Raw genomic sequence first — 26,964 nt, 5'->3', positions numbered from 1 at the left:
CTCTCCCTCTCACACTTGGGTAATACATAGTTAATGTAATACATCATTGTGGGCGTGTTTTAGTCTGTAGAATAAAGGGTAGTTTCTCCTGTTAAATGTATCAGAGACTTTTATCCATTTCCATCTTTTCTGACTGACTGTAGGTCACTGAAAGAATTTCACACTCTCTGTGTCTGTGTCTGCATGTGCGTGTGCGTGTGTGTGTGTTTTCTGAAATCAGCAGAGGGAAAATAATGTTTCTTGCAGCAAAATTCACCAGTCAAAAAACAGCTCTAAGAGCAAACAGATTTACTGATCCTCAGCAGATTTGCTTTGGGATTTTCATTATTTTAATTATTTGTGGTCTTACTTTAAGTTTTAGCTCCAGCTGAAGTCATAGCTACTCTCTCAACAATTGCTCACAACCTGACTGCCCATGTTTATTTGTATATGCTAATAATTATGGAGATGCGTGTGTGTGTTTTAATCTTTCCTTATACAACTCATTAAGAATTGTTTGAGAGCCAGTCTGTTTCTGGTCTCAACCAAATCAAACATGTTTTCATTTTTTTTTTTTGATCAAAGTCTTTTTATTGTTTTATTTTTTTAAGTAAACATAAAACAACAACAAAAATACACAATCACCACAAAAATCCCTCCCACCCCACCCCTTCTATGCCGGATCTATTACAGCAACATGTGTACATCTTGTGCTTGTAAAGCAATTAATATTAATCTCAGGTTTGTGCATATATAATACAACCAACAACTGATCACTACACAAATTTGTCTGCCGAAATATCTTCAAAATAAGACAAAAATGGCTGCCAGGTATCGCAGAATTTTTTAACAGATCCCTTGACCGTGTATCTAATCTTCTCCAGATGAATGTAACGCATAACCTCTCTTATCCAATGTTCATATACCGGAGGATGTGGATCTTTCCATCTACACAGAATCAGTCTCCTGGCCAGAAGAGAGCAGAAGGCTATCATATTACTCCGACGTTTGCTGAGGATGACATCTGCTGGGACCACCCCGAAGAGAACGATGAGTGGTGACAGGTGAATAATTTGTCCAGATACTTCTTATAAAGTATCAAAAATAGATTGCCAATACCCATGTAGTTTTGGACAAGTCCAGAATGTATGTAAAAGTGTGACTGGAGTTAGTTTACAGTGATCACATGTTGGATCCAAGTCCTTTTTAAACTTGTACAATTTATCTTTGGACCAATGTAGACGGTGTACTACCCTGAATTGAACTATTGCATGCCTTAGACAAACTGAGGAAGAATAAATATTTTGAATAACCTTTTGCCAGTCTGAATCTGAAATGGATTCCTCCAAGTCCATCTCCCACCTGTATTTCAGAGAATCCAAATTGGTATCATGGTATGAATTAAGCAGTGTATAAACTCTACTCATGGATTGTTTTGTGTCAGACCTATACTCCAGAATCTTAACAACAGAGGTAGAAGGGCGTAGAGGAAAGCACTCAGAGTTGGACATTACAAAATGTCTCAATTGCAAATATCTGAAAAACTGATTTATGAATGTCAAATTTCTGTACCAACAGTTCAAATGAAGCAAACCTATTATCTACATATAGATCTTATAATAAATTTATTCCTTTTAGAGCCCAGGTATTAAAAGCTGTATCTGTTAATGAATGTGATTATTTGACACAGGGGCAGCCAATAATAACTCTGTACTTTTGAAAGATCTTCTACACTGATTCCAGATTTTTACTGTGTGAATTACCACTGGATTAGAAGTATATATTGAAACTGGTTGATTAAAAGGTAACTTGGAGTAAAGTAAAGCGGAGAGAGAACTAGATACAATTGAGCCTCTTTCCGAGGCCACCCAACTTGGAACAGGAGTTTTCTTTTTTAACCAATATAATAAGGTTCTAATGTTAGCTGCCCAATAATAGTACATAAAGTTAGGGGATGACATGCCTCCAAGACTACAAGGTAATTGCAGCATCTTCCTGCCAATCCGTGGATGCTTTTTATTCCAAACAAATGCTGATAATTTGCTGTCCAAATTAGAAAAGAAAGACTTAGTAAGGAACACTCTGAAATAGACATTTAGGCAGTATGGTCATTTTGATTGAATTGATTCTTCCTGCAAGGGAGAGGTAGGGATTCCAACCTAGCAATGTCCTGCCTAAGATTCACCAATAGTGGTAGATAATTTGCCTTATAAAGGTCCTTATAGGTTCAAGTTATCCAGATACCTAGATATTTAAATTTTTTAGAACTAGTTTTTAAAGGAACAGTGCTCATAGGCTTCCCTTCTATAGATATCACAGGTATCAGCTCGCTTTTTAGAAGATTAATCTTATAACCAGATATTCTCCCAAATTTTTGAAGTAAAATAAGTAACTCAGGAAGACTAGACGAAGGGGCTGAAATATACAAAAGCGCATCGTCAGCATATAAGGAAACTTTATGTTCAGTGCCGAACCGAATTATACCTTTAATCACCTGACTTTGCCGCAACGCTACATCAAGCGGTTCAATGGCAAGTGTGAATAAAAGTGGGGAGAGTGGGCACCCCTGCCTCGTACCACGTGTCAATTCAAAATAGCTGGATAGATTGCAATTAGTGCGTACAGCCACTATTGGTGAGGTGTATATCAACTTCACCCATGATCTAAATTTAGGACCAAAATTAAAAGTCCTAAAGAGGTAATTCCACTCCACCCCGTCAAACGCTTTCTCAGAATCTAATGAAAGTATGATCTCATTGTCACGGCGAGGGGCTGTGTGTGGAGGGAAGGACCCAAGTGCAGGACATACGCAGACGTAAAGTAAAACTTATTTGCCGGGACTCGAAAAATACAAAATACAAAAACCAGAAATCTCAACCAGGGCAAAAAACAAATGGAAGCCTGGGAGAAAACCAAAAACCAAAACACACAGCTAGGAGGGGAACACTGGGGGAAACAATGACGACGACGCAACAATGAACAAAGGAAGACTCAGGGCTTAAATACACACAAGGGGATTAGGGCAAGTGGAAACAACAGGGGATGACAGGTTAACCAAATGAGACTAATGACAAAGGGGAAGCAAAACTAAACACAAAGCACATGGAACACAAGACTGTCAAAATAAAACAGGAACTGACTAACATACCAGATACTAACCTAAACACAGAAACTTAACAAGGCAAAACACAAAACCCCAAGGAGCAGTCTAAACAAAACCCAAAACCAGACCAGGGCAGGAGGAGGGGGACCAGGACGGAGGGCTCGAGACAAAAACAAAACAAAACCCCAAGGAGCAACAATGTCCAAAAAACAAACCAGGAAAGAAACAGAAGGCGGCAGCACACGGCTGGAAAAAAGTCCAAACAAAAGAACACAATTCTGGAGGTCGACCGCGCTCCCAGCGGCGGCGACGAGGACGAAGGCGAGCAGGAGGCCGACCGTGCTCCCAGCGGCGGTGGCGACAAAGACGAGCAGGGGGCTGACCGCGCTCCCAGCGGCGGCGACGAGGACAAAGGCGAGCAGGCTCAAGGTACTCGAAAGGCTCCAGCCACGTGAAAGGCTCAGAACCACTAGAAGAGCCAGGGAACTTGAAGGAGCCAGGAAACTCGAAAGAGCCATGCTGCCGAACAGGAGGCCGACCGCGCTCCCAGCGGTGGCGACGACAACGAGGCAGGACTAGAGGCCGACTGCGCTCCCAGCTGCGGCGGCGACGAGAACAAAGGTGAAGAGCAGGCTCAGGACACTCGAAGGGCTTGGACAGAGTGGAGACCCCCGGCGGCTCGGACAGAGCGGAGACCCCCGGCGGCTCGGACCGAGCGAGACTCCCTGGCTGCATTGCAGGGCACGCAGCCGTCTCCTCCGACGACTGGGGCTGCTTTGCAGATGGATCGGGTGAGTCTGAAGATGGAGGTAAAGGCAGATGAAGTGCAGGTGCAGGGTGAGGCAGAGCAGAGACCCGAGGTGCAGGCTGAGTGTCTGTTTCCCTGGACAGCTGGAGCTGCTCAGAGGATTGTTCAGGTGAGTCTGATGGTGGTGGCGTGGATGATAACTGGGAAACTGGCAGTGTGGGATCTAACGGAGACTGAGAAGACTGAGCTGAGGTTGACTGAGAAGGCTGGGACTGAGCTGAGGAGGTGACTAAGGGAGCTGAAGGGACCGAAGGCACTAAGGGAGCTGAAGGGACCAGAGCAGAGGGAACCTGAGGGACAGAGGGGACCGAGGGACCTGAGGGACCTGAAGGTACCGGAGCTGCAGAGGGAACCAAGGGAGATGAAACTAAAGGTACCGGAGCTGCAGAGGGAACCAAGGGAGATGAAACTAAAGGGACTGGAGCTGAGGGGACCAAAGGAACCGAAGGGGATGAAGAGGATGAGGGAACTGAACCAGAGGAGGGAGTTAAAGGAACTTGAGAGGTTGAGGGGACCGGAGAAACTGAAGCTAAGGCTGGGAGACCCACAGGGGCTGACTGAGTGCGAGGGAGAGCCACAGGGGCTGACTGAGTGCGAGGGAGAGCCACAGGGGCTGACTGAGACCCTGCTGCTGCAGCTAACGCTGAAAACTGATGCGAAGGCTTGGACCTAGCTGCCCCCACCCGCGGAACAGGAACGGGTGCAGAGGTCAGCCCGTCCATGGCTGCCCCCACCCGCGGAACAGGAACGGGTGCAGAGGTCAGCCCGTCCGTGGCTGCCCCCACCCGCAGAACAGGTACGGGTGCAGAGGTCAGCCCGTCCGTGGCTGGCCCCACCCGCAGAACAGGTACGGGTGCAGAGGTCAGCCCGTCCGTGGCTGGCCCCACCCGCAGAACAGGTACGGGTGCAGAGGTCAGCCCGTCCGTGGCTGCCCCCACCCGCGGAACAGGTACGGGTGCAGGGGAAGCTGGAGCTAGGTGAGCAGGGTGAACTGAGGGAGCTGGAGCAGGGTGAGCAGAGGGAGCTGGATCTAAGGGAGCTGGAGCAGGGCGAGCAGAGGGAGCTGAAGGCTCAGATGCAGGGTGAGCGGGGCGAGCAGAGGGAGCTGGAGCTAAGGGAGCAGGGTGAGCAGAGGGAGCTGGAGCTAAGGGAACCTGAGGAGCTGGAGCTGGAGCTAAGGGAAGCTGTGAGGCTAATGCAGGAGCTAACTGAGGCGGAAGGGGAGCTGGGGTCTCTGAAGGCGAAGCTGGAGGCTCTGAAGCAGAAGGCGAGGACTGGGTTCTTCTCACTCGCGGAGCAGGGACGGGTGCAGGGGCAGGCCAGTCCATGGCTGCCTCCACCCGTGAAAACAAAGCGGGTACCAGAGAGAACCTGGCCTCGGCTACTCTCCTCCATGGAGCAGGAATGAGTGTTTGTGGAGTTTTACAAACAGCAGTTTCCAGGAAAGGTTGAACATGAGTATTATGCACAGTTTGATAGTTCGGTCTAGCAGGCTTGGGAAACTCAGTCACGGGGCTGGAAACACAGATGGCAGTCTTAATAGCAGCACTTGAATAGTCCTTCAAATTGGCACTGAATGAATAATGGTCCTGGTATACTGGCTGCATAGTTTTCCCATGTAGATGATGACTGTTCATTGATTCGAGGGCTTCCATCAACAAAGGTGAATCAATTACCTCCACCTCATCACGGTACCAAAAACATTCTCCTTGCGGAGACACAAAACATGACAAGTCCTTATTTTCCGGGGGGGGGGATTCATTACTCAAAAAAGAGGCAGTTTTACTCACAGCAAAGTTGTTTCCATGTAGCCCGTCATGGACAAGCGGAGGCTGGGAAACAGTCTCAGGCTGTGGTGCGGTGCGCTGACGGTGACGTCTCTGTCTCCTCTGGGTAGAGGAGGCTGGCAGTATCACGGCAGCGGGCTCGTCCTTTTCTGACCACCCCGCAGCCAAAAAGGAGGCAGGAGAGCGGCAGCCGGACTGAGGAACAGGCAAGGGAGAGCAGGTCCAAGGTGACGAAGAGGAGGAAGTGGCTGGCGAAAACCTGGCAAAACCCGTCCTTATGACTCTCGGCTCAGGCTGTTGCTGTGATGGGGTGTGGAAGCCATTTGCTGGTGGTCCGGCAGGGATAACAGGGGTGAGCTGGGGTTAAACAGAGTCCATAGCTGCGGCAGGCGAAGACTGACAATTTCGCCGCCGAGAGCCGCGTTTCCTCCTGCCTGTGTAAACAGGAAGCGCGGTGGTGTTAGGCTCTTCGTCCACGTCCCACATCTGAGCCAAGAATGCAGCGGGCGAAGAGCAGGTTAGTGGGGGTGGTGTGAGTGGCGTCTTCCGTTGCGAAGGGGAGGAGAAATAGCCACCCACACCTATCTCCGTAATGGCAGAGGGAGAGGTGGCAGCTGTCATGGCAGGCAGCTGCTGTGAGGAAGCTTGAGACAGAGGTGGGAGGCGGCGACGCCGAGGTTTCTTCCTCCAGCCGGGCCCTCCCAGGGCGAGGCGCGTGCCAACATACCGTGACTCGTCTTCCGGAGCGAGCCACGGCTCACACATGTCAGGCTCAAAAAGGTAGTAGTCCGCTGGGTCCATGGTGGTTGAGTCGTTCTGTCACGGTGAGGGGCTGTGTGTGGAGTGAAGGACCCAAGTGCAGGACATACGCAGACGTAAAGTAAAACTTGTTTATTTGCCAGGACTCGAAAAATACAAAATACAAAAACCAGAAATCTCAACCAGGGCAAAAAACAAAAGGAAGCCTGGGAGAAAACCAAAAACCAAAACACACAGCTAGGAGGGGAACACTGGGGGAAACAATGACGACGACGCAACAATGAACAAAGGAAGACTCAGGGCTTAAATACACACAAGGGGATTAGGGCAAGTGGAAACAACAGGGGATGACAGGTGAACCAAATGAGACTAATGACAAAGGGGAAGCAAAACTAAACACAAAGCACATGGAACACAAGACTGTCAAAATAAAACAGGAACTGACTAACATAACAGATACTAACCTAAACACAGAAACTTAACAAGGCAACCTTACAAAACAAAACAAAGGAAACCAACCCGCACACTCAAACAACAAACAGAAAAACTAAAAGAAACACTAAGAAAACAACTAGAAAAAGTACAACAAAAGAAAGCTACACCAAAGAAACTCAAAACGCTGGGCCACCGGCCCAGGACCATGACACTCATCACTTTTATGGCCAGGTGGGGTGGGAGTATATAAAAAGGATTGGCAATTATTGGCAAATCCTGTCTGGTCATGTGAGACAATTGTGGGGATAACCTGTTCAAGTCGCTTTGCCAACACTTTACTAAGGATTTTTGAGTCTGAATTCAATAGTGAAACCGGGCGATATGAACTGCAGTCTAAGGGATCTTTCTCCTTCTTTAATAGCAAAGAAATTACATCTTGACGCATAGACAATGGTAATGATTGTTTGCTCAAAGATTCTTCAAAAACTGATAATAATAATAGAGGAGGAAGCAGATCAAAAAATTTCTTAAAAAATTCCATTGGGAAGCCATCCGGGCCTGGAGACTTTCCTTTTTGCACATCTTTAATTGCAGAGTTTATCTCCTCTAGAGAAAGATCTTTCTCCAGTTCATTAGACAGGTCTGAACTTACTGATGGGATTTTAACATCCTTAAAAAAGAATCCTCTAGCTCAGCTGGGTTAAATGCTGCCTCAGAGGTATACAATGATTCGTAAAATTTACTGAAACATAAATTAATTCCAGCATTATCACAGCATTTTACACCTTGGTCATCATTTATTGCAGAGATATCCTGACCAGCTGAATGCTGCCGTAATTGTTGAGCAAGTAATCGCCCAGCCCTTTCACCATGTTCGTAGTGACCATACCTAGATTTGGATATTAATCAGATAATTTTACATACTAAGTAAATTGGCATATGTAGAAAAGATTGCTTACTCCAAGACCACAACTAAAGCCTCAGATTGTGTTTCTGATGAACGTCAGTGATGCTCACAAATTATACACTAAATTTAGAAATCTCAAAATCTCTTTTACAAAAAATAAATAACTAAAATAAAGCAATAATAAAAATAATGTCACCAAGAGGAATAAGAATAAGTGCATTGTGTGGACACGCACAATATGCTTTCAGAAATCAGCAGAGGGAAAAAAAAAAAACAGCTTCTTGCAGCAATAGTGAGACCCCCAAATCATTTGAGTGAAAAATTGGAAACTCTAATTCTTATTGCTGCCTTCTGATGCATTGTCCAGTGAAGACCAGTGACGGTTTATTCTCTGCCCCTGCTGGTACTGCCTGCCGTTTAATGTGAAGGTCACTTTATCGTGTGCAGCAGAGACTACTGTGTCAGCCCAGCTTAGTGCTCCCCTGTATGCTCCGCTTGGCAGCAATAGACTTTATTGTCCACAGCTATGTTGGGAGCAAGTCCTTTTTTTTATCCATTTTTTGCTGGGATACCCTTGTACTTGGCTGCCCTATTTCTTCTGTGTGTGCCTTAGGGGAGATGCGTATGAGTAGTGAGTGTTCCCTGACCTCCAGATTTAGCCCAGGCATTATACAGGTTTTTATCTGGGCCAAAATCAGGCCAATCCAGTCCAGGTTTCCTGCAGCCCAAGGCTATCGCCTCAAGGATCGGTGCAGCTTGTTGACTCCAGTACTAGAAAGAAAATGATGCATCTTAGACGGAATCTCTGTGAGCGTGAGCATGTTGCAGCTTTGGCATTTGTGATATAGTGACAGTGGTAAAAAACACAAGTCCAGTGCAGCAAGACAAGGCAGGGACATTGCTTCCCTTAAACCAAGATGAAAATGTGCAGCACAGCACTGACAGCAGAGGGAGAATTTACTGCTTGCAAATCAAAAAGATTATTTTATTATGCCTTACATGAATAGGAATGAGGCAGCCCCAACCCTCTCTCTCTCTCTCTGTCTCCTCCTGGCCCCATCAGTTACATATTCAGAGGAGTGCAGCACAGCAGTATATTCTGCCAATGCAGAACTCCAATTATTTCTGTGTTGGGTTAAGATTACACACACACACACACACACACACACACACACAGAAAAAGATTCCCACTGTACATGACTGCTGAAATATGGCATGCGTCAGGTTTCAGGTGACTCATGGGTTTTCCAGAACCAGAAAGGAACAAAGAATGAGAAGGATATTTAGAACTATGTGGCTGAGTTTATCAGAAATTTGTCCACATTCCTAAAGTTCATTGCACGTTACAATTACTGTACAGCTCCATGCCTGAAATACAGCTTCTGTGTCAGCTAGGTCTGTACTGTGACTGTCAGCCTGCAACATACACCTACCTACTGCTTCATTAATTACATTTCCCTGCAATTAGCTCCTCGTTTATCCAGTTTTAATTAACCATGAAATTATGGCTCCTTCCTATTTGGATGTGGCGTCTCATCTTCTGGTGCATTTTGCTTCTTCCTGAATATATTTGCTTATTATTATTACTATGAAATCCTGCATGTTAAATGGAATAGTGGCTCTGCTGCTGCTACCTTGGTAGGTTCTGTGAGTGTGTATACATGTGTGTGCGGAGTTAGTGAAGGACAAGACCAAGGGCAGAAGGAGGGGCTGCGTGCATGTGTGTGTCAGAATGACTCAGAGTGCAGCAGTGTTTCTGTGTTATCACACACTGTGGGAGGAAGAACTGTGTTTTTGTCTTCTCCTCTCACACGTGCGCAGTTGTGTTCTGTGCTACATTAGAGCTCACCACAAATAGTATTTCAGTAAAAACATTAGCATGGGACCCTATGTTCATATACTCAGTTATTAGATATTCAGAAGTTATTGATATTTTCAAGGAAATCAATAGAAAAGCAAGTCCTACTAGACCAGAAGTTCTGAGGTTGACCTTTTGTTAATATATCCTTTATTTGTCCAGGTAAAGCTCTAATTTGGATTAAAATTCTCAAGAGAGACCTGGCCAAGAGGGCATCAGAAATTACAACAAATATAACACATAATAATTAACAAGTAAAGGAACAAATACACCTGACATTCAGTTCAGGCAAGTGAGTACAAAAATCGGAATCTCATATGCAATAACAGACAATTACAAGAGCAACATCAAAGGCTGTCACATTGACTAAAAGAACTATTTTCTCACTTGTTTAAAATGGACTTAAACTCCCCCATTGATTTCAGGTGGTTTTTACACATATAGACACACAAATGGAACTTCCCAAGCAGAGCTTTAGATACAAACAACCGATGGAAAGTCTGCAGACATACAGAGATAGTCACTTAGCAGCAGCATACAGAGAGCAGTAATGTACACGGTTTACACAGCCAGTAATAAAATACAAAGGACAATGGTAGACTGTATCCAGCCTCTTTATGTACTGGCAAGATGCATTTATAAATAGCAGATCACTGTAATCAAATAAAGGTTAAGAAAAAAAAAAAAGTTGCAGAACTCAAACGCTTCCTCACCTGGAACCAGAAGCAAGATTTATTCCTAAAAAAGAAAATATAAGTTTCAGCTTGGACACACGCTTTTCAGTGTGAGTTTAAAATGACAAATTCTGAACTATAATGATGCCTAAATATTTAAAGTTGTAACCATTTCAATTTCAGCCCCCTGAGTGGTTCTGATTTTAGGAGGTTTAGACTACAGCTCTTTGTCTTTATAGAACAACATGAACTTGGATTTGGCTGCATTTAACACCAACATAAGTAATGTTAAATGGAACTGAACAATATCAAAAGCAGGCTGCAGAAATATGAGCATCTGTACTACTGAAAGAGAGGAACAATAGATAATTGTGTGATATTCTGCTTAAAAATTGGGTGAAACTTTTGATAAATTGCAAAGGTTTGTTTTAGAGAGAGAAGAGTAGTGGTCCTAATATGGAGCCCTGGGGAACTCCTTTTGATACTGGGAGAAAAGAGAAAGAAGACCCAGCAAAGTGGACACACTGGGCTCTAGCTGACAAGTAACTTGAAAACCAACTTACAGCAGACAGGACAGTGTTGTGTGGTCTGTTGACAAAGGTAGCATGGTCAACTGTGTCAAAGGCCTTAGAAACATCAAGAAAAGGAGCAGCAGTTTCAATAATGCCATTCACCACTTAGCAGCACATAGCAGCAGCTATTGGGTGTTATTTTCTAAAACCTGATGTTGGGAATACAATTTTTGCCCAAAAATTATTTTAGTTGTTCACTAAGAAGCTTTTCAAGCAATTCTGCTAAAACAGACAATTTTAGATATTGGCCTGTAGTTATTAACAACTGGATCACCTCCTTTTAACAAAGGGAGACCATAGGCAGATTTCCATATGACAGGGATATCATTATGATTACATATATAAAGTTGGTGGTTCTGCTCTCTTGCCAGCTTAAGAAAATAAAGATCAAGTTGATCCAAACCAGCAGTTCGGATCAAGGCTCCATGACATTCAGAGGAGAAAAACTCAAAGGTTGAACCAAAGATTCAGTTTGAGTGGTTGCAGAGAGAGCTTCCTGTTCATTAAGCTGTTTTAATTCTGGAACTAAAGACTCAAAGACACTGAGGGGAAAAAAAAAACAAGTTTATTAAAGCACCTGAGTCATGAGTCTTTATACAGTAAGAACTGGCAGTTGTGGTTCCATCACTTAGAAGATTTTTTTATTTTCCAAAACGTCTTGAAATCATGACAGCATTTAGTGTTTTCTGAGTGGTAGAACACATATTTGGCCTTTTTAGTTAAGAGTTTAAACAATTTCTGAGCTGCCTCAGATTTAGTTTTTCTGGCCCGAGCCCAAGAAACATCCCTTTCTCTGAAGAGATTTGATGAAGAAAAAGAACGGGGATTGTTTTGGCTTTTTACTCTAAATTTCTAGATGGTGCATATTCATCTATAATTTTGATAAAAGCATCATAAAAGCGTTTTCATGCTACATCAGTAATGAGGTAGAGTCTATTCCAGTCATAGTCCCATAAATCATGAAAGAAAGCTTGCTCACAGAAATGCTTAAAATCCCATTTAAAATCTATTTGTGGTCTTAATTTTGGGAGCGTCAGTTGTCTGAATGCAGCCACGATACAGTGCAAGCTAAATATAACGGAATCAGTAAATGCTCCACAACTGTAGGACTAACATTAATAACCTTGTTTTTTATGGTTGGCTTGCTTGTGATTGTTTCCAAAGTGGGATGGGAAGCAGCACCCTGTCCCTTGGATCCAGCTCCTACTTTAAATTCGGGAGACGGATACCTTTTCTACTTTCATGTAAAGAGGTTGTCAGAGTTTAGATTCAAAACGTTCCTTTTTGATAAAGCTTGTAGTAAGGGATGGCTCAGGTGACCCTGAACCATCCCTTAATTATGCTGCTTTAGCCTCAGGCTGCCAGGGCACTTCCCATGATGCACTGAGAATTGCTTCTCCATACCTGCTCTCTCTTACAGTATGTGTTTTGTCCTGTTTGTTGTTTGTACTCATTTTTCTCCCTTCTCTTTATCCTCACCCCCAACTAGTAACAACAGGGAGCTCTTCCTCTCCACTGTCACTAAATGCTTACAGACAGGGAATGATGATGGTTGGGGCTTGCTGTCTAATGCTGTAGAGCAGGTGTACTCAATTAAATTTTAAAGAAGTACAGTTGTTTTAGTTGTTTATTATAATTTTATTAAAATTATCATGAAGAACTGGAGGGCGCTCTAATAATGATATAATGATTAAAAGTTCTTTTCTCATTTCAAACAAAATATGGTTTGCTTTTTTTTTTTTTTTTTTTTTTTAAAGAGCTTTGAAAAAGTTGTGTTCAAATAATGTGTTTAATTAAAAAATAATGAAAAAGTGTAGCCCGAGTTTCCCCTTTTCTTCATTTTCCTTAACAATATTTCACATGTGAACCATCTCAGCTTTAACCCTCTTTTTACTTCTGTCTGTTTTCCAAACTTGCTTCTTCAGACTTCAGCATCTTCAGCACACAATATAAAGCATGTTGAGGCACGTGTTTGTTGTGATTTGGCACTACATAAATGAAATTGAATTGAATTGAATTGAACTGAATTGAATTGAATTGAATTGAATTGAATTGAATTGAATTGAATTGAATTGAATTGAATTGAATTGAATGTAGTGAGATATCAAGATGAAATCCTGCAGGCAGTGGCAATCCCATATCTCCACAGTCTAGGACGGAGCTGGGTTTAGCAGAGACTACCTCCAGAATTTGTCTTGACCTCAACCCCACTGATCACTTGTGGGATCAGCTTGGCTGTGCTGTTTCTGCCAGAGTGGCCAACACAACCACACTGGCTGACTTGCGACACATACTGCTGAAGCCATCCCACAGCAGTGTGTGACCGAGCTGGGGGACCAGCAGGAGCAGGAGGTGCATGGCTGTAGTGGCTGAGTATGGTTCTTCCAGATACTGCTGAGGCCTCTGTTTGTTAAATGAATAAACTGTTAAAGTGTGAATATGTCTTGTTTCTTCAGTCTTCAATGATCCAATCCAATAAGCAACACCAAACAAGAGTCAATAGCAGAATAAACTGTTTGGCATTGGCAGTCCACATCCTCAACTCTGCTGCTCAACCCACAAATGCATTTTCCTTACAAATGTGGCACCATTTAAGGGGAAATAAACAGGGTTTCCAACGCTATAAGATTTACTGGCAATAAGCATTGTTACAACAAAGAAACAACTCATCAGACACAGATTTCCTTATTTTTGTGCTAAGTTTCATTCTGCAAGCTAACAATGACCAGTGTTGTTTTTCTTGTGTTTATTTTTTTTTCTACATAATTTTTGATGTTTCACACATTTCTTCTTGCAAATGCTTTTAAATTCTTTTATTTTAAAACAATAATCACACACGACAACTTCTCCCATGTGTGAAAGTAGGATTCCTTTTTTATGCACTTCTCACGTAGGAAAATCTTTGCCATGTAATAACCACATGTTGGCTGTTGGCTGTGGTTATTACAGTAGTTTCATTCACGCTGTTGCAGGAAATGTTTTTTTTCCTGGATTTTTGGTTGATATTTTGTCTCTCCATTAAAATGAAGCTACCATAAAAATTAAAGGCTTCTCATTTCTTTGGAAGTGAGCAGACTTATTATTTCTCACACGCATACCCGCAGTAGATACAACATTCCTTTTGCAAATTCCCATCTTCCCCTACTCTACATGTGAACTGCCCATCTACTGTGTGCGGCAGCATTATGATATTATTGCTTCTATTCCTTATAACATGAAAGAAGCACTTTGAGTACACTGAGGCCATGAACTGTTCATGTCAGTGTTTAGATTCCAGCAAGTGCCGTGTTTCACATGATATTATTTGGCCAAGCACTTCTCTAAAAAAGCTAGAATTACTGTATTTCACTCAGGCAGATTTTGACTGGACTCTGCTCTGGTACTGTAAATTTAGAACATAAAACAGCCTTATAAGGATGAGTCAGTGTGTCACTGCTAGTGAAGTGGTGTGTAAGTGGCATACAGTGGGTTTTCTTCTAAAAACAGCAGTGTGCTGAGAATGGTGTTGAGGACAGGTGAATTATTGAGCTGTAAAACCAAAATAAGGGGAAATGGGGAGCTAAAACACCCTGAACTTAAAGGGAAATACAGATTCAGGTGCTCTAGGTGGATTTATTTGCAGTTTGGCAGATACAATAAAAGACCCTCTCAGTGCTCAGTAGGATGGGTGTTTGATCAGAAGCATCTAACAGAGTTATAAAAACAAAAGACGTGATTTATTAAATGCTAAACATGCTTTCAACTGCATTTACACTCTACTCATTTCCAGTAACACGTTATTGCTTGATCACTTGTTAATGTGTACAAGTATAGATTAGTGCAGCTTTCAGTCATGCAGTATGGAAGCCCTGTCGGTCTTATATATTTAGTTTGCACCATAAGACCTTTTCTGTCCAAGGGTCGTAAGACGCTGATATTTGCACCTTTCTGTAAGCTGTACTGGGAGGATGTTGTGAGTTTTTGGGGTGCGTGAGGGTGAAATGTGTTTAGGTGGCTTGTGAAATGGACTCTACATAATTTGACAGATGGATTGGGTGCTTTTTATTATTATTATGTTTTTTCTGTTTTCACTGCCTCAGGGTTCACATGTTTTTATGTTTTTATCCTTTGTTAAGCACATTGAGTTTGCATGTAATGAAATGTGCTATATAAATAAAATTGTCGTGTTTCTGATTTAAAGGTCATGAAGTGATTTTTTTTTTTTTTTTCTGAATGTTTTTGTCTATTTTGTAAATAATCCACATTTGGATTATTCACTGGTGGAACATATCACTGTTCTCAAGTGCCTAACAGCATTCCCAGAAAAAGACTAGCATCAAATATATACGAGTATCTTTCCTTCACATCAAACATCACTGGAGACAAAGATTGTTTTTTATGTATAAGGCGCACTTTTCTTCCTCCCCTATTCAGCACATCCTTTTGTGGATGATACACCAACCATTTCAAATTTGACACAATCGCAAAACACATATTAACCAATTGTACCTTCTTCTCCTGAGCTGTTTTAACACTCTGCCCTCAGCTTATTTAGATTGCTGTATGTTTGTCTGCTGCAATTCAGAAACTCCCACACAATGACATTAGTTTCCTCTTGGGAGCCACGCACCTCCCTTTCATCATGAAAAAAAAAATAAAAATAACAGGCCATGGTGATGTGGTGATGGTGCTGCATATCTGTTTTCATCATTAAGCAATTAATTAGCATCATTACTAGCCTTATTACTGTGAGTGTTGTGTGAATCAATTTGCATAGTCATGTTGGCTTATCAAAATTAACGTTATTGTGGCATTGGGTGGTGGGTGGGGGTGTGGTTGAAAAGTTACGACCTTCAGCGGCCATACTTATGGGTATCCAATGGTGTGGAAAACAGTGGATGTTTTTCTAATGAAGAATGTCAAATCCTGCATTACATTATTACGTAAAGTTTCAGAATTAACAGATTGCATGCAAATGCTTCCAAAGTGAGCAACAATTTTACAACATTGGAGTATAATTATGAGCATATGTTGCATGCATGGTTTGTAACGCAGTCAGTGTTGCTTTGAAGCAGTTTATCAAAGCTTAAACGATGCCATAGTGGTTTTCCAATTTCATAACATACCGTTACAAATGTAATATATCAATAATTTCTGTCCATGATTATGTTGTTGGACCTAGGTTGGTCAGTGGGTTGGCTGTTTCTCTTTATGGAAAATATTACCTCATTTTGAACTTGATAGCAGCAACATGTTTCAGAAAAGTTGGGACGATGCAACAAAAGGCTGGAAAAGTAAGTGTTATTAAAAAAAAACGCTCAAGTAACATTTTGTAACTAATTAGGTTCAGTGGCGACAGGCCAGCATAAAAAGAACATCGACAAATTGGAACAATTTCAGAACAATTGTGCAGACTTTGAATTTCTCAGTGTCTACAGGACATAATATCATCAAAAGATTTTGTGAGGCTGGAAAAATGTGCACAAGGGACAAGGTTCTAAAAAACATAGCAACATGGCAAACCACAAGACTGTCCTTTGGACAGACGAGACCAAAGTGGAGATGTTTGGCCATAATGCTCAGTCCCATGTTTGGAGAAAACCAGACACAACATATCAGCCTGAACGCTTTATACCAACTGTCAAGCACAGGGGTGATGATTTGTCCTTACAGTTCACGTATGTCCATCTTTCCAACAATTATAAGCATGGAAATAAATGCATTCACACATGAACACTCCAACATTTTATATGTACTTGATACAATCTCTCGGTGCAGGCAGAATAAAAGTACACAGTCGCCCCTGCGTAAGCAATTAAAAGCATCAAAGTCTATAGTGCATCTTACAGCAGTATTTAGCTGTTCGAAATTACAGTGGACAAATGTACCTGTTCTAGATACTGAAATTAAGCAAATTAAACATGCATTATTAGCAGCACAATGAAGATAAAACATACTCCTTTATAACATGTCAAACATTCATATGCTCCTCTACATTCAAAGGTCAATAATATTCAAGTAATCACCTTGAAACTTAACTACACTTAAGGCACCTAAACATCTTCCTATAGGAATCTTTATACTAAACAGTAAAATGTGCAGGAGTGCAGATATCCATAATGCAAAGCAAATAAAACTACACTCTGGGGCATATGGCCTACAATACCACAACGCTGCTACAGCGTATCTGCTACAGCGTATCTGCTAGCAGCGTATCTGCTAGCAGCGTGCAGAGCCTGACATCGCTGGCTGAGGCTGCTGCAGGTCCCTAAACACCTGCTCGTAAGTGTTAGAACTAAAATTATGAATACAAACTTACCATACAGATGAAACTTTCTCTCCACATGACAGGCAGTGGTAGTTTTTTTTTTTTTTTTTTTTTTTAACCAAGTACTAACCTGCAAATAAAGTTCAGGAGCATTAAAGACACAGTGCACTCGGTTCGCCTTCTAGATTGCAGTGGAAGTCCACCCCCTAAAGCAACTGGGGCACATCTGCCCTGAAATCAATAGTTCCACCTGTGGTCAGATGGGCTGGTGGGACGGTAAGGTGGATGGCTGAGGAGGGCCTGAGGGAGCGAGTGGGTGGGCTGATGTGAAGAAGTTCCATCAGATATGGAGGAGCAAGGTTTTGGATGGCCTTGAAAGTGAGAAGCAGAATCTTGGAGTTGAATTTTTATAGGATGCCAATGAAGTTGCTGAAGGATTGGAGTGATGTGACCAGCAGAGGGATTTCTGCTGATGATTCACAATTACAATAATCAAGACGAGATGTGAGTAGGGAATAAACTAGGATGGCAGTACTGTTGGGTGTGAGAGACAGACGGAGGTGGTTATGTTACAAAGTTGAACGAAAGCAGGCGTTATTAATACGTGAAAAAATAAAGTGCTTTCCAGAATGACAACCAAGCTCTTGACCTGAAGGGTGGGAGAAACGGTGGAGTTGTTAATGGTAATGTTGAAACTGTTGATTTTTGATGTAGTGAATTTAGAGCCAACAAGGTGTGTTATAAAAAACAAACACACACACACACACAAAAAAACAAGATTTTGGCTCTAGATTATAATAATTTGAGTGGATAGAAAAACTGATTTAGTTCCAGATTTTAAAATTGCTTAAGTGTGAGAGGCTGTAACTCAGAATTCAAAGTATGACAATAACTTTTTCTTCTTCATTAAATGCACTAACGTTATTGTACAAACAAAAGCTGGGAGGCGCTCACTGATTTCTCATGAAATGACTGTATCTACTGTACTTTGTGCACAATAGTTAACAAGCAAAGGCAAAACAAAGAGTAGCTTGATTCCAGGCTGACAGTCGTCAGATTTCAGATTTCTTTCTGAATTATGTTCATGTTTATTTTTCTTTTAAAGCTAACAAGTGAAAGCAATAAACTTAGCAACTCATTAAAACTTTTAATTAGAAAACTTTCTAGCACACACAAAGTTTAAGATGGATTTCTTCCCAAAAAGAAAAGAAAAGAATAAAGAGCTGCGAAATTCAATACACTCTGCAGGTTACACATCGTATTCATGTTTGTCTTTAGCTAGCATTACATAAACAGACAGTATTACATCTACATTGTTTTCATCTTCATTTTATTTTTTTTCAAAAGTGAAATTCCAGAATGTATTCAAATACTGGGAATAGTTCAGGTGAAAGGTGCAATTATTGACAGATGTGGAAAAACATATTTTTCTGCCTACAGTCCATCAATAATTACAGCCCAGACCGTTCAGCCACTGCACCTTCGTCTAGACAGAAAAGACATTTCTTTGCACACAACGGGCTAATGCAGTGAATATAAGACTGCTTTAGCTGGCTGATTGAAACTGATTGAGTGGTACTGAGGCTAATTGAACACTGCTGAAATAACCTACTGGTTCCTTAGAGAGTAAAAAGGAAACAACGTTTAAAGGCTCTAAAACAAAGCGAGTACAAATGGCAGCTGTTGTTTCCTGGCTCATATCCAGCATTCTTAATGAGCACAAACTTTGTGTAGATGCTGATTTTATTTTAACTCAATACAACTGATGTTAATGGAAGTTGAGGCCATCTGCTATAATCTGTAAGAATTAACTCCCATTTTTTTCAGATTTACAAAACACTTTAATTTAATGCAGCAGAGCAGTTAAACCAGTAAATCTGTATCACTTTGGGATTGTTATGGCATCTCCAAAAGCATTCCGATTCGTTTGTATACAGTCTTTTCATTCAGTAGTTGATACTGTCAGAACCAAGGATGGAGCTCAACCAACTCGCCAATGAGCCAAAACATCTTTTGCACATGTTGTGATAGTTTTACAGCCCCTCTGTGTCGATGCCTCTGATGTGTTGACCTGAACTTTGACCCTTTGCTTTATTGACCTTTGTAGGCACAGCCATTTGCTGAAATGAAAAAGAAAGAAAAATGAATTGCTTTTGTGTCAAGAACTGTAGAGCAGCTAATTAGTCTGACAACAAATATATCAAAATGTTGACATCCCCTTTCCTATTGGTGGAAAAATGCAGCACACATCAACCAATTAAGAAATGACATGGCAATGTGTGGTTGGCTGCTGAGGAACAGGTGGAAGTTGTTGGAGTGATGGGGCAAAAAGAGGACAGCATTATTGAAATCTGAGAGATTTAGGACATTTAGGATGTTTGGAGTGTTATAGTTAATGTGTTGTGTACTGTGTTTAGTATGTTGTGTAGTCATGCACAAGGCAGATTCTAGCCAAAAAAACCACCAAAGGCAGACTCAAATGTAAACGTCGGGTACAACAGGAGGAGTGACACACCTGGCCTGTGATGTGCCCCTCTGTTTTGTGGACAGGAACTTTATTTGGAGTGGCAGAAATAATTTGTGTGGCATCTTATTCTGATACTTGATTGTTGTGTAAACAGTCGTACAAAAACCACCTGAGGATTGTTTGCATTTTAATGTAAACGGTTGTATATAACTTTGCTAAATTTGCACAAAGGTCTTGGAAATTTACAACTTGTATTTGTATTTTAAGTCAAAATAGTTCATTAAACATGCTTGTAAAAAGTTGGATTTTCTGGGTTTTTTTGTATGATTTTAGGTCCAATGTGTTAATACAGCAACGATGAAATGACAAAAAAAAAAAAAAATGACTGTACAGTCACATATGTGAAACAATGATACCCATCAATGCAAAGTAAACACATTTTAAAGTGAAATATAAATGTAAAATCAAAAGTAGTCAACAATGGACAATTGTGCTCCAGACAGTAGAGGGTTAATCAGAGTATAGCATCTAGTGAATGAACTTATGGGATATTGATCTGGTCAGTTAAGTAACAGAGGGGGTTAATCAGTTTCAGCTGCTTTGGTGTGAATGAAATTAACAACAAGTGCATTAGAGGGGCAACAATGAGACAACCCCCACAACAGGAATGGTTTTATGGAGGCCACTGACAATTTCCCTCTTCATCTTTTCTGACTATTTTTTCACTAGTTTTGCATTTGGCTAGAGTCATAGTTACTGCTGGTAGTGTGGGGTGATATCTGGACGCTACAGCGGTATCGTTTTTCACTTTGATTTATGGGCTGTCTTGAATTCTGCCTTCTGTTGCTTGATAATTTCCATTTCCATCAAATGATGTGACATCCTTTCATTCCTAACACATGACCAAGTCCATATCAGTATGGAAATCCAGCATGATTTTTCTAATTGAGGTCTGATGTGTTTTCAGAATGTTCCTTTAATGTTTTTGAGCAGTGCATATTAGCCCAGTGGTGTGTGATGACTTATACAGAAAGGCAAGCAGGGAAGACACACACACACACACCCCACAGACACAAACACACAAAAATTTCTTTCTCCATTATTTAACATTTAACACGATAAATTGCATACTGTTGTATGTAGGATAGACTCCAGCACCTTCTGTGACTCTGAATTGGAAAAGCAGAAGAAAGTGGAAAGATGGATGTATGTAATTACATGTTGTATACTTTAATATGTCTCTTAGTGAGAGGTTAGCAGTGCACTGTCAGCAGTTTAAGATTTGTCACTTTACACTACCTTACATCTGTGATTCATCATGCTCCTTATTTGCATTTTGGACAGCAAAGGCTAGCAGGACAAACTACTTCATCAACTATGCAATTAAAAAAAAAAAAAATCTAGTAAAGCTTTTCTAGTACAACTACATAGGTTTAAGGCCAAAATAGATACCTTTGGTTTGTATAGAAGTGGTCTCTGTATCCTTCACCAGAACAGAGTGAGATTTAAAGAATTATAGTCACAGGACATTCATTTTATTGAATGCGGCAAACTCAAAAAATGGTTCATTTCAACAACAGATTCACACTGAACAATCGGAAGGTTAAGCTTGCCGATACTGGACTTCTTTTATTGTCACAAAACCTGGTCAACATGGTAGACATGCTGATTTCTCTATAAATTGCTTTTAAACTTATATTTTAGTATAAATATTATTACAGATTAAAACTCGAATCACCAGTCAAAACCCAAACACATTTCTTCTCTACCCAGCTGAACTCTTAGAAGTAAATTCATCATGAAGGTGAGTGGGCTCATTATCTCGCTTCATCTCAGGCCGAGACATTTTAACCGAAAAGACACGCTCTTTTCCCCACACTCGGGCTCGCTGTTTACTCACTGCATCTGGTACAGATGTCTGCTTCCGTGCGCCATGCAGAGGAACAGACATCTGAGAGAGGTCACGGAGTTCACCCTCCTCTCCTCTTCCTCCTGTCTAAATATCAGCCTCTCTGTGACCCAGCCTGCCAGGCAAGACACTGTTTTCTTCTTCTTCTCCCTCTCAGTTCTCACTAAAGAGACTAGCATCCCACCCTTGGTGCACAGCAGCTTGTTTTGTATTTTCTGATAATAATGGGTTTTTGGTGCAGCTTGCAAAGATGGTGAAGGCCTCTGGTTCACTTATCTTGCCCTGCTCTGTTGGCTACATTTTTCTCTTTGTTCCAGGAAGTTGATGGGTGGAGCTCAGACCTTGAGACCAGAGATGCAAGGCACCCAGGCAGGCTATTAAAATAGATCTGCCAGATCCTGTCTATCAGTTCCCCTGGCTGGTTGCATAATCTGCCCTATTGTTTTTTAGATCTTATAATTTGGCCTTATTTGAAGAGCATGTGGATTTTCTGTCTTTTGTCACATTCTTCTGAGTCAGAACAGAGGAACAGGGAGCAGCTGACCGTCAGCTGTATTTGCCATGACATCTGTTTCCTGTTTTATTGTGAAAAAATCTTTCCCCTTTTGTGTTATTGTTTTTTTTTCTACATCTAGTCTGTATTAAGCTTTGAGGAAAGCCTTTGTCTTACAAATAATAGTTTTTGTTTTTAATAATTTTCTTGTCCTGAGTCATGAATACCCGCTCTGAGTTGGTTGACATCCCTCATGTGTCTGAGCCTGTTCTTGGCTCAGCTGGGCTGGTGGATGCAACTTGTGCTGCCTCACAGGCCTGTCCCTCTGCTCTTTGTGGGTGTGTCAGTCAGCATGTTTGTGTTCCTTGGTAAGTTGACAAGCATCCCTTGCAGCAGATCAGATCCATAGTAAGCTGTCAGCTGCTCCCCCACTCCCAACCCCACCCCCCCGCTGAGGAGCATCTGTCTGTAAGGTAGTTAGCAGGGGCCCACCTGCTGTGCTTCCCACTTTTTGCCTGTCCAGCTTCTGTCCTGAACTCATTGTCTGGTTAGCCTGCCTACACTGCTGGCCGCTAGCATGACTTTTGAAGGTCTTTGCATTTCTGACTGGTTGCTGACTGACTGCCTCCCAGAGAGGCAATGCCTTCACCAGTGTGCTGGCCTGTCTTTTCCAGTTATGCACCTAAATGGTGCTGGCCTTCCTGGACCTGGGCTATCTGGATGAGGTCTCTGCTTCCTCAGACTCCCAGTTCAACTGAAATCTTCCATTCCTATTTAATTGATCTAGTCTTTATGGTTCGTGGGCTTGCTTACTTTTGGTATTATTTTTAGACTTTTGTAAACCTTGCACTGGACTTGCATTAGTGTCTTTGGGCGTGCTTTCTGTTTGCGGAATCTGTCAGGCTTCTGTTTTCTGCTTTTTTGGGCAAAAGAGTCAACTCAATTTGCATTCAGCCAGGATCTAAATGCTTCAGACTGGGAGTGTTACACTTCTCCTCTCATTTGTGTGGTAGAGATTAGTTCAGTGTTTAGCTGTCTTGCTAAAGTGGTATACTGTGCTTTCTTTGTAATGAATATAACATGTTTGAATGCTGTTTTAAAAGCTCTCGGAAATAAGCAAATGTGTTTATGAATTTATGCTTCCTTTTTTTTTAGGGCAGTGACGACGGCGATGTGGACAAGAATAAATGCTGCACACTGTGTAACATGTCCTTCACCTCAGCGGTTGTGGCACAGTCACACTACCAGGGTAAAATCCACGCCAAGAGGCTAAAACTACTACTGGGAGAGCAGCCTGCCATCACAACCAAAGGTATAGGCCCTGTTAAAAATGTATTATGGGTATACATGATGGAGGAGTTACATGTGTTCAAAGGGGATTTATTATTAAAAAGAAAAATAAGTAAAGAATGAGACACAAGATGTCTTGTTAGGTTTTAGCCAGTGTCACCGTAGCTAACTTTGAGGTTACCCTGTGAGTGTAGTATTGCTCGGTCATATGCAGTGTTATGTTAGCTTTTTATGTTTGGTGATTTCTATACATCCCCAGTCTTTTTTATGTGTACATTTTACAGAAGCTTTGTCCTGCAGGAAGGTCTCTTATTTCCATGTGCCCCTCAACAAGAGCAACAGGGATACAATTAAGTACAAGTGAAAAGAGTACATGCCGTTGTATCTCTAAAGTTACAATAAGGTGTTTGATTTTCTGCACATGTACTGTACCAAGGGGGTGCATCACAGTCTGGTCTTGTATCAGCTGGTAGAGACATGTCATATTCATGTCCAGTAATCCCATACAGTCAAAAAACACTACAAAGTTCATCTACCTGTTAAAATTTGGGGTCTAATTATGTACAGCCCAACAGCAGGTCAGCAAGCTGGTGTGTTTGTATGTTTTTTTTTTTGGTTTTTTTTTTGGTACGTGTGTTATTTAGATTTAATGACCAGCTGCTCTTTACCTCAGGGTGATCAAAGCCTGCTGCTGTTGTAATCTGCTGAGAGCTGCTTACCTTGAATCCACTTACATATTAGCAGTTGCGAAAATAATGAGCAAATGTTACAGGGGGAAGGCAGTGAATGAGAAACACAGCAAACACATTTTCAAATCATTTCAAGGCCCAACACCTGAGTCCACAGTGAGCAGCGTGGATGCGGATAGCTCAGCCTTGAGCTTTGTTTGTTTACTGTGGCTTGTTGGTGCTCCAGTTGACCGAGTCATTGATATGCACTGCAGAGCATTGTGTTTTACTTTGTGCTCTTACTGCTACTTTCCTTTTAATTTGTTGGATGTGTTCAGCTGGCTGATAAGGCAGTGCTTTTTTTTTTATAATGGTATTATCTGAAGCCTCACATTGTTGGACCATCCTGAATTTATCCTGCATTAGTGCTGCCTCAGGCACTGGAGCCTCTTTCCCCTTCTAAAGTGGTAGGATTGAATCGGTAGATTGGCACACAAACCTCTTGTTTGAGTTCATGTTCGACTTAACCTTCTGGCTGAAAAACCTGAATAGAATCATTCCTTTCACTGCAGCAGTGCGAGAACAGCATTTACACTTGAAAGTATTGGAAAAGTCTTCTGTTTTATTTCAGGCCCAAGGCAAATTACCTTTTCTTTCTGTTGTATGTGTGAATAGCCAAATAGCCATATAAATTAAATGAGAAGTACTGAGCTCTCAAAACTGCAATCCTTTCTGTGGTGCTCTTCACCAAATGCCGCTGCACAGTTTCACTTACATTAACTTAAAGGATGGATACAAACAGACATCTGTGAACCGATGCCCTTCCTGAAACAACCCCCAAGGGATTTATGTCTCCTTCAGTGCTCAACCCAGGGATCCTTTGCTTGATAGTCATACATGTAAACCACTACACTATGGAGCCACTTGCCCACAAAAATAAAATAAAATCATACTGTATTAAACATGTTAGTCTGGCCCTGAAAATGGAATATGACCTGGTATCTTCCACTTCTTGAGTTCTTTTGCAATCAGTAAGATCCAGTTTAACTTTCTTACAGCCTCACATTTCTGACAGTGTAATAAAACGTGTTCTATGGTTTCCACTTACCCACAAAAATCACATTCCCTGTGTGGTGTTTCCTTATTATAAATAATGTGCCAGCAAAAAGGCCCCTGTGAGATCACAGCGGGTAGGTGTGGGTGAACTTTTTGCCCTTTGGTGTCCCTATATGGGTTTTCTCTAGGCAAGCCCACCATGGGCTGCCAACAGAAAACCTCACATCAGCTAGTCTACATAGGGCCCACATGGGTTTTCTGTGGGCAAGCCCACTGTGGTGTCATCCACAAAATTCCCCTCTTGGTGGCCCAAAAAGGCAAAACTGCTATGGGCCCCACATGGGCTATTAGTCAAAAAATGTACAGTGGACTTGCTTTTCTGTGTTACATACTTAATTGTCACAATAGTTTAAGTTAATCTGAAAAATTCTGTTTAATTAGCTCTCTTTGGCTCTGATATGCACTGACATATCTCACTGCTTCCATGTGTTCTCTGAGGAGATGCCATATTTTAGTCTGCTTAGAGTGACTCATAATCAGATTTTTTTGCAAAGGATTGCAAAAAGGATGATTTCATATGTATCCTGGGTAGTGCAGTGGTTACCATTGTTTCCTCACAACAAGAAGGTTTGAATCCTCTCTGTGAACGGCATGGTGTGAGCATATTGTCCCTGTGCATGTGTGGACTTCCTCTGGGTACTATGGCTTCCAAAGACATCCATGCTAGGTTAATTATGCCATGGATGTGAGGTACCCCCTGGCAACCTCCAGTTAATATGGAAAAATGTATATTCCCAATCAGTTGGCCAAGTGGCCAGTTGACCAATTTCATCTAGCAACAGCAAGCAACCACTTAAAAGCACTTGCAACCAGATGGGGAATACTTATTTTTCCCTAACATCTGGTGGTTGCCAGGCGTTTGCCCACTGGTCTCTGGCCTGTGAGACTGGAGTCTAAAGTGTATAGAATGGAAATGTTACAATGTGGTTTGTAGTCTAAAGTGTAAGACTATATAATGTATATGTGAGTATGATACATTACATATGCACTGTATTAGCACTTCCTGTCTCTGTGGACAGAGTTAGCACAGCATGGCCTGTGTGTGAGCAGCCAGGTCTGTCTGTGTTGGCCAGTTTCTGGGAACAGATTGTAATCACTGAGTCCACACAGGATCAGTGTCTTTCTCCACTTCTGATCAGTCTTTGTGTTCTGATGTCTGTCTCATTGTATTGTCCGTTTACATTTAATAGCACTTTTTTTTTGTCTCTCCTCCTCACTGCTTTCCACACCTCCATGGTGCTGAAAGGTGAAGAGCCAGTATCTGAAATTAACTTTCTGACTCACCAGCCAAGGGTACTGAAAAAGTCCGCTGGTCTGTTACTGGCCAAAATGTTAAATCAGTATTTTGTGTCTTGTATGTTTGTTTCAGTACATTTCATTGAGGTAATAGGATATAGTGCTGAATTCAGCCATAAAGAAGACAAAATGTGAAGCAAAACTTTCTAAATATGTTGATCAAATCAAACCTGAGTCTTCATCATCATCCTCTACTCTGGTGACTACAGCCTTTATGGATTTAACTATCCAAACAGAAAATTAACCCGGTACTTGGTGCTTGATAATAGTACTCTGTGCACACCAGCAGATATTTTCCCTCTGTTCTGTTATTCTTATTGCTCACCTCCTGACAGGACAATGATGAATACAAGCTAATTCAAGTGCTACTTAAATGTATCTGTCATTTTGGACCTCTTTTTAGTCACTGAAATGAAAAGAATGGAAATAAATGAATGACTTTTATTTAAATTCCGCAAACAAAAAGACATTTTTTTTTTTGTTTTTTTCCTTCATCAGAAGTGGCTGGTACATTTATAAAGGACGTTATTTTTCTCCTGCTATTGTAAAACTGATTAAGGTGGAATAATGCAAACTCAAATGGAGACCGCACTAAG

The 26,964-nt window shown here is 41.6% G+C and overlaps 1 protein-coding gene across 1 annotated transcript in view; it reads left to right on the top strand.

Moving 5' to 3' along the window:
* LOC115785873 (zinc finger matrin-type protein 4-like) overlaps positions 1-26,964 on the top strand; it is a 102,912-nt gene that overhangs the window by 2,003 nt on the left and 73,945 nt on the right. Inside the window, exon 2 of the mRNA XM_030737792.1 lies at positions 23,154-23,310. Coding sequence (XP_030593652.1) covers positions 23,205-23,310 — 106 coding nt within the window. The 5' untranslated portion in view covers positions 23,154-23,204. The remainder of the gene's footprint in view (positions 1-23,153; positions 23,311-26,964) is intronic.

This window comes from Archocentrus centrarchus, chromosome 9, assembly GCF_007364275.1.
Source record: "Archocentrus centrarchus isolate MPI-CPG fArcCen1 chromosome 9, fArcCen1, whole genome shotgun sequence".
NCBI classification, from domain to species: domain Eukaryota; kingdom Metazoa; phylum Chordata; class Actinopteri; order Cichliformes; family Cichlidae; genus Archocentrus; species Archocentrus centrarchus.
This window is presented reverse-complemented; position numbering and strand designations above follow the sequence as displayed.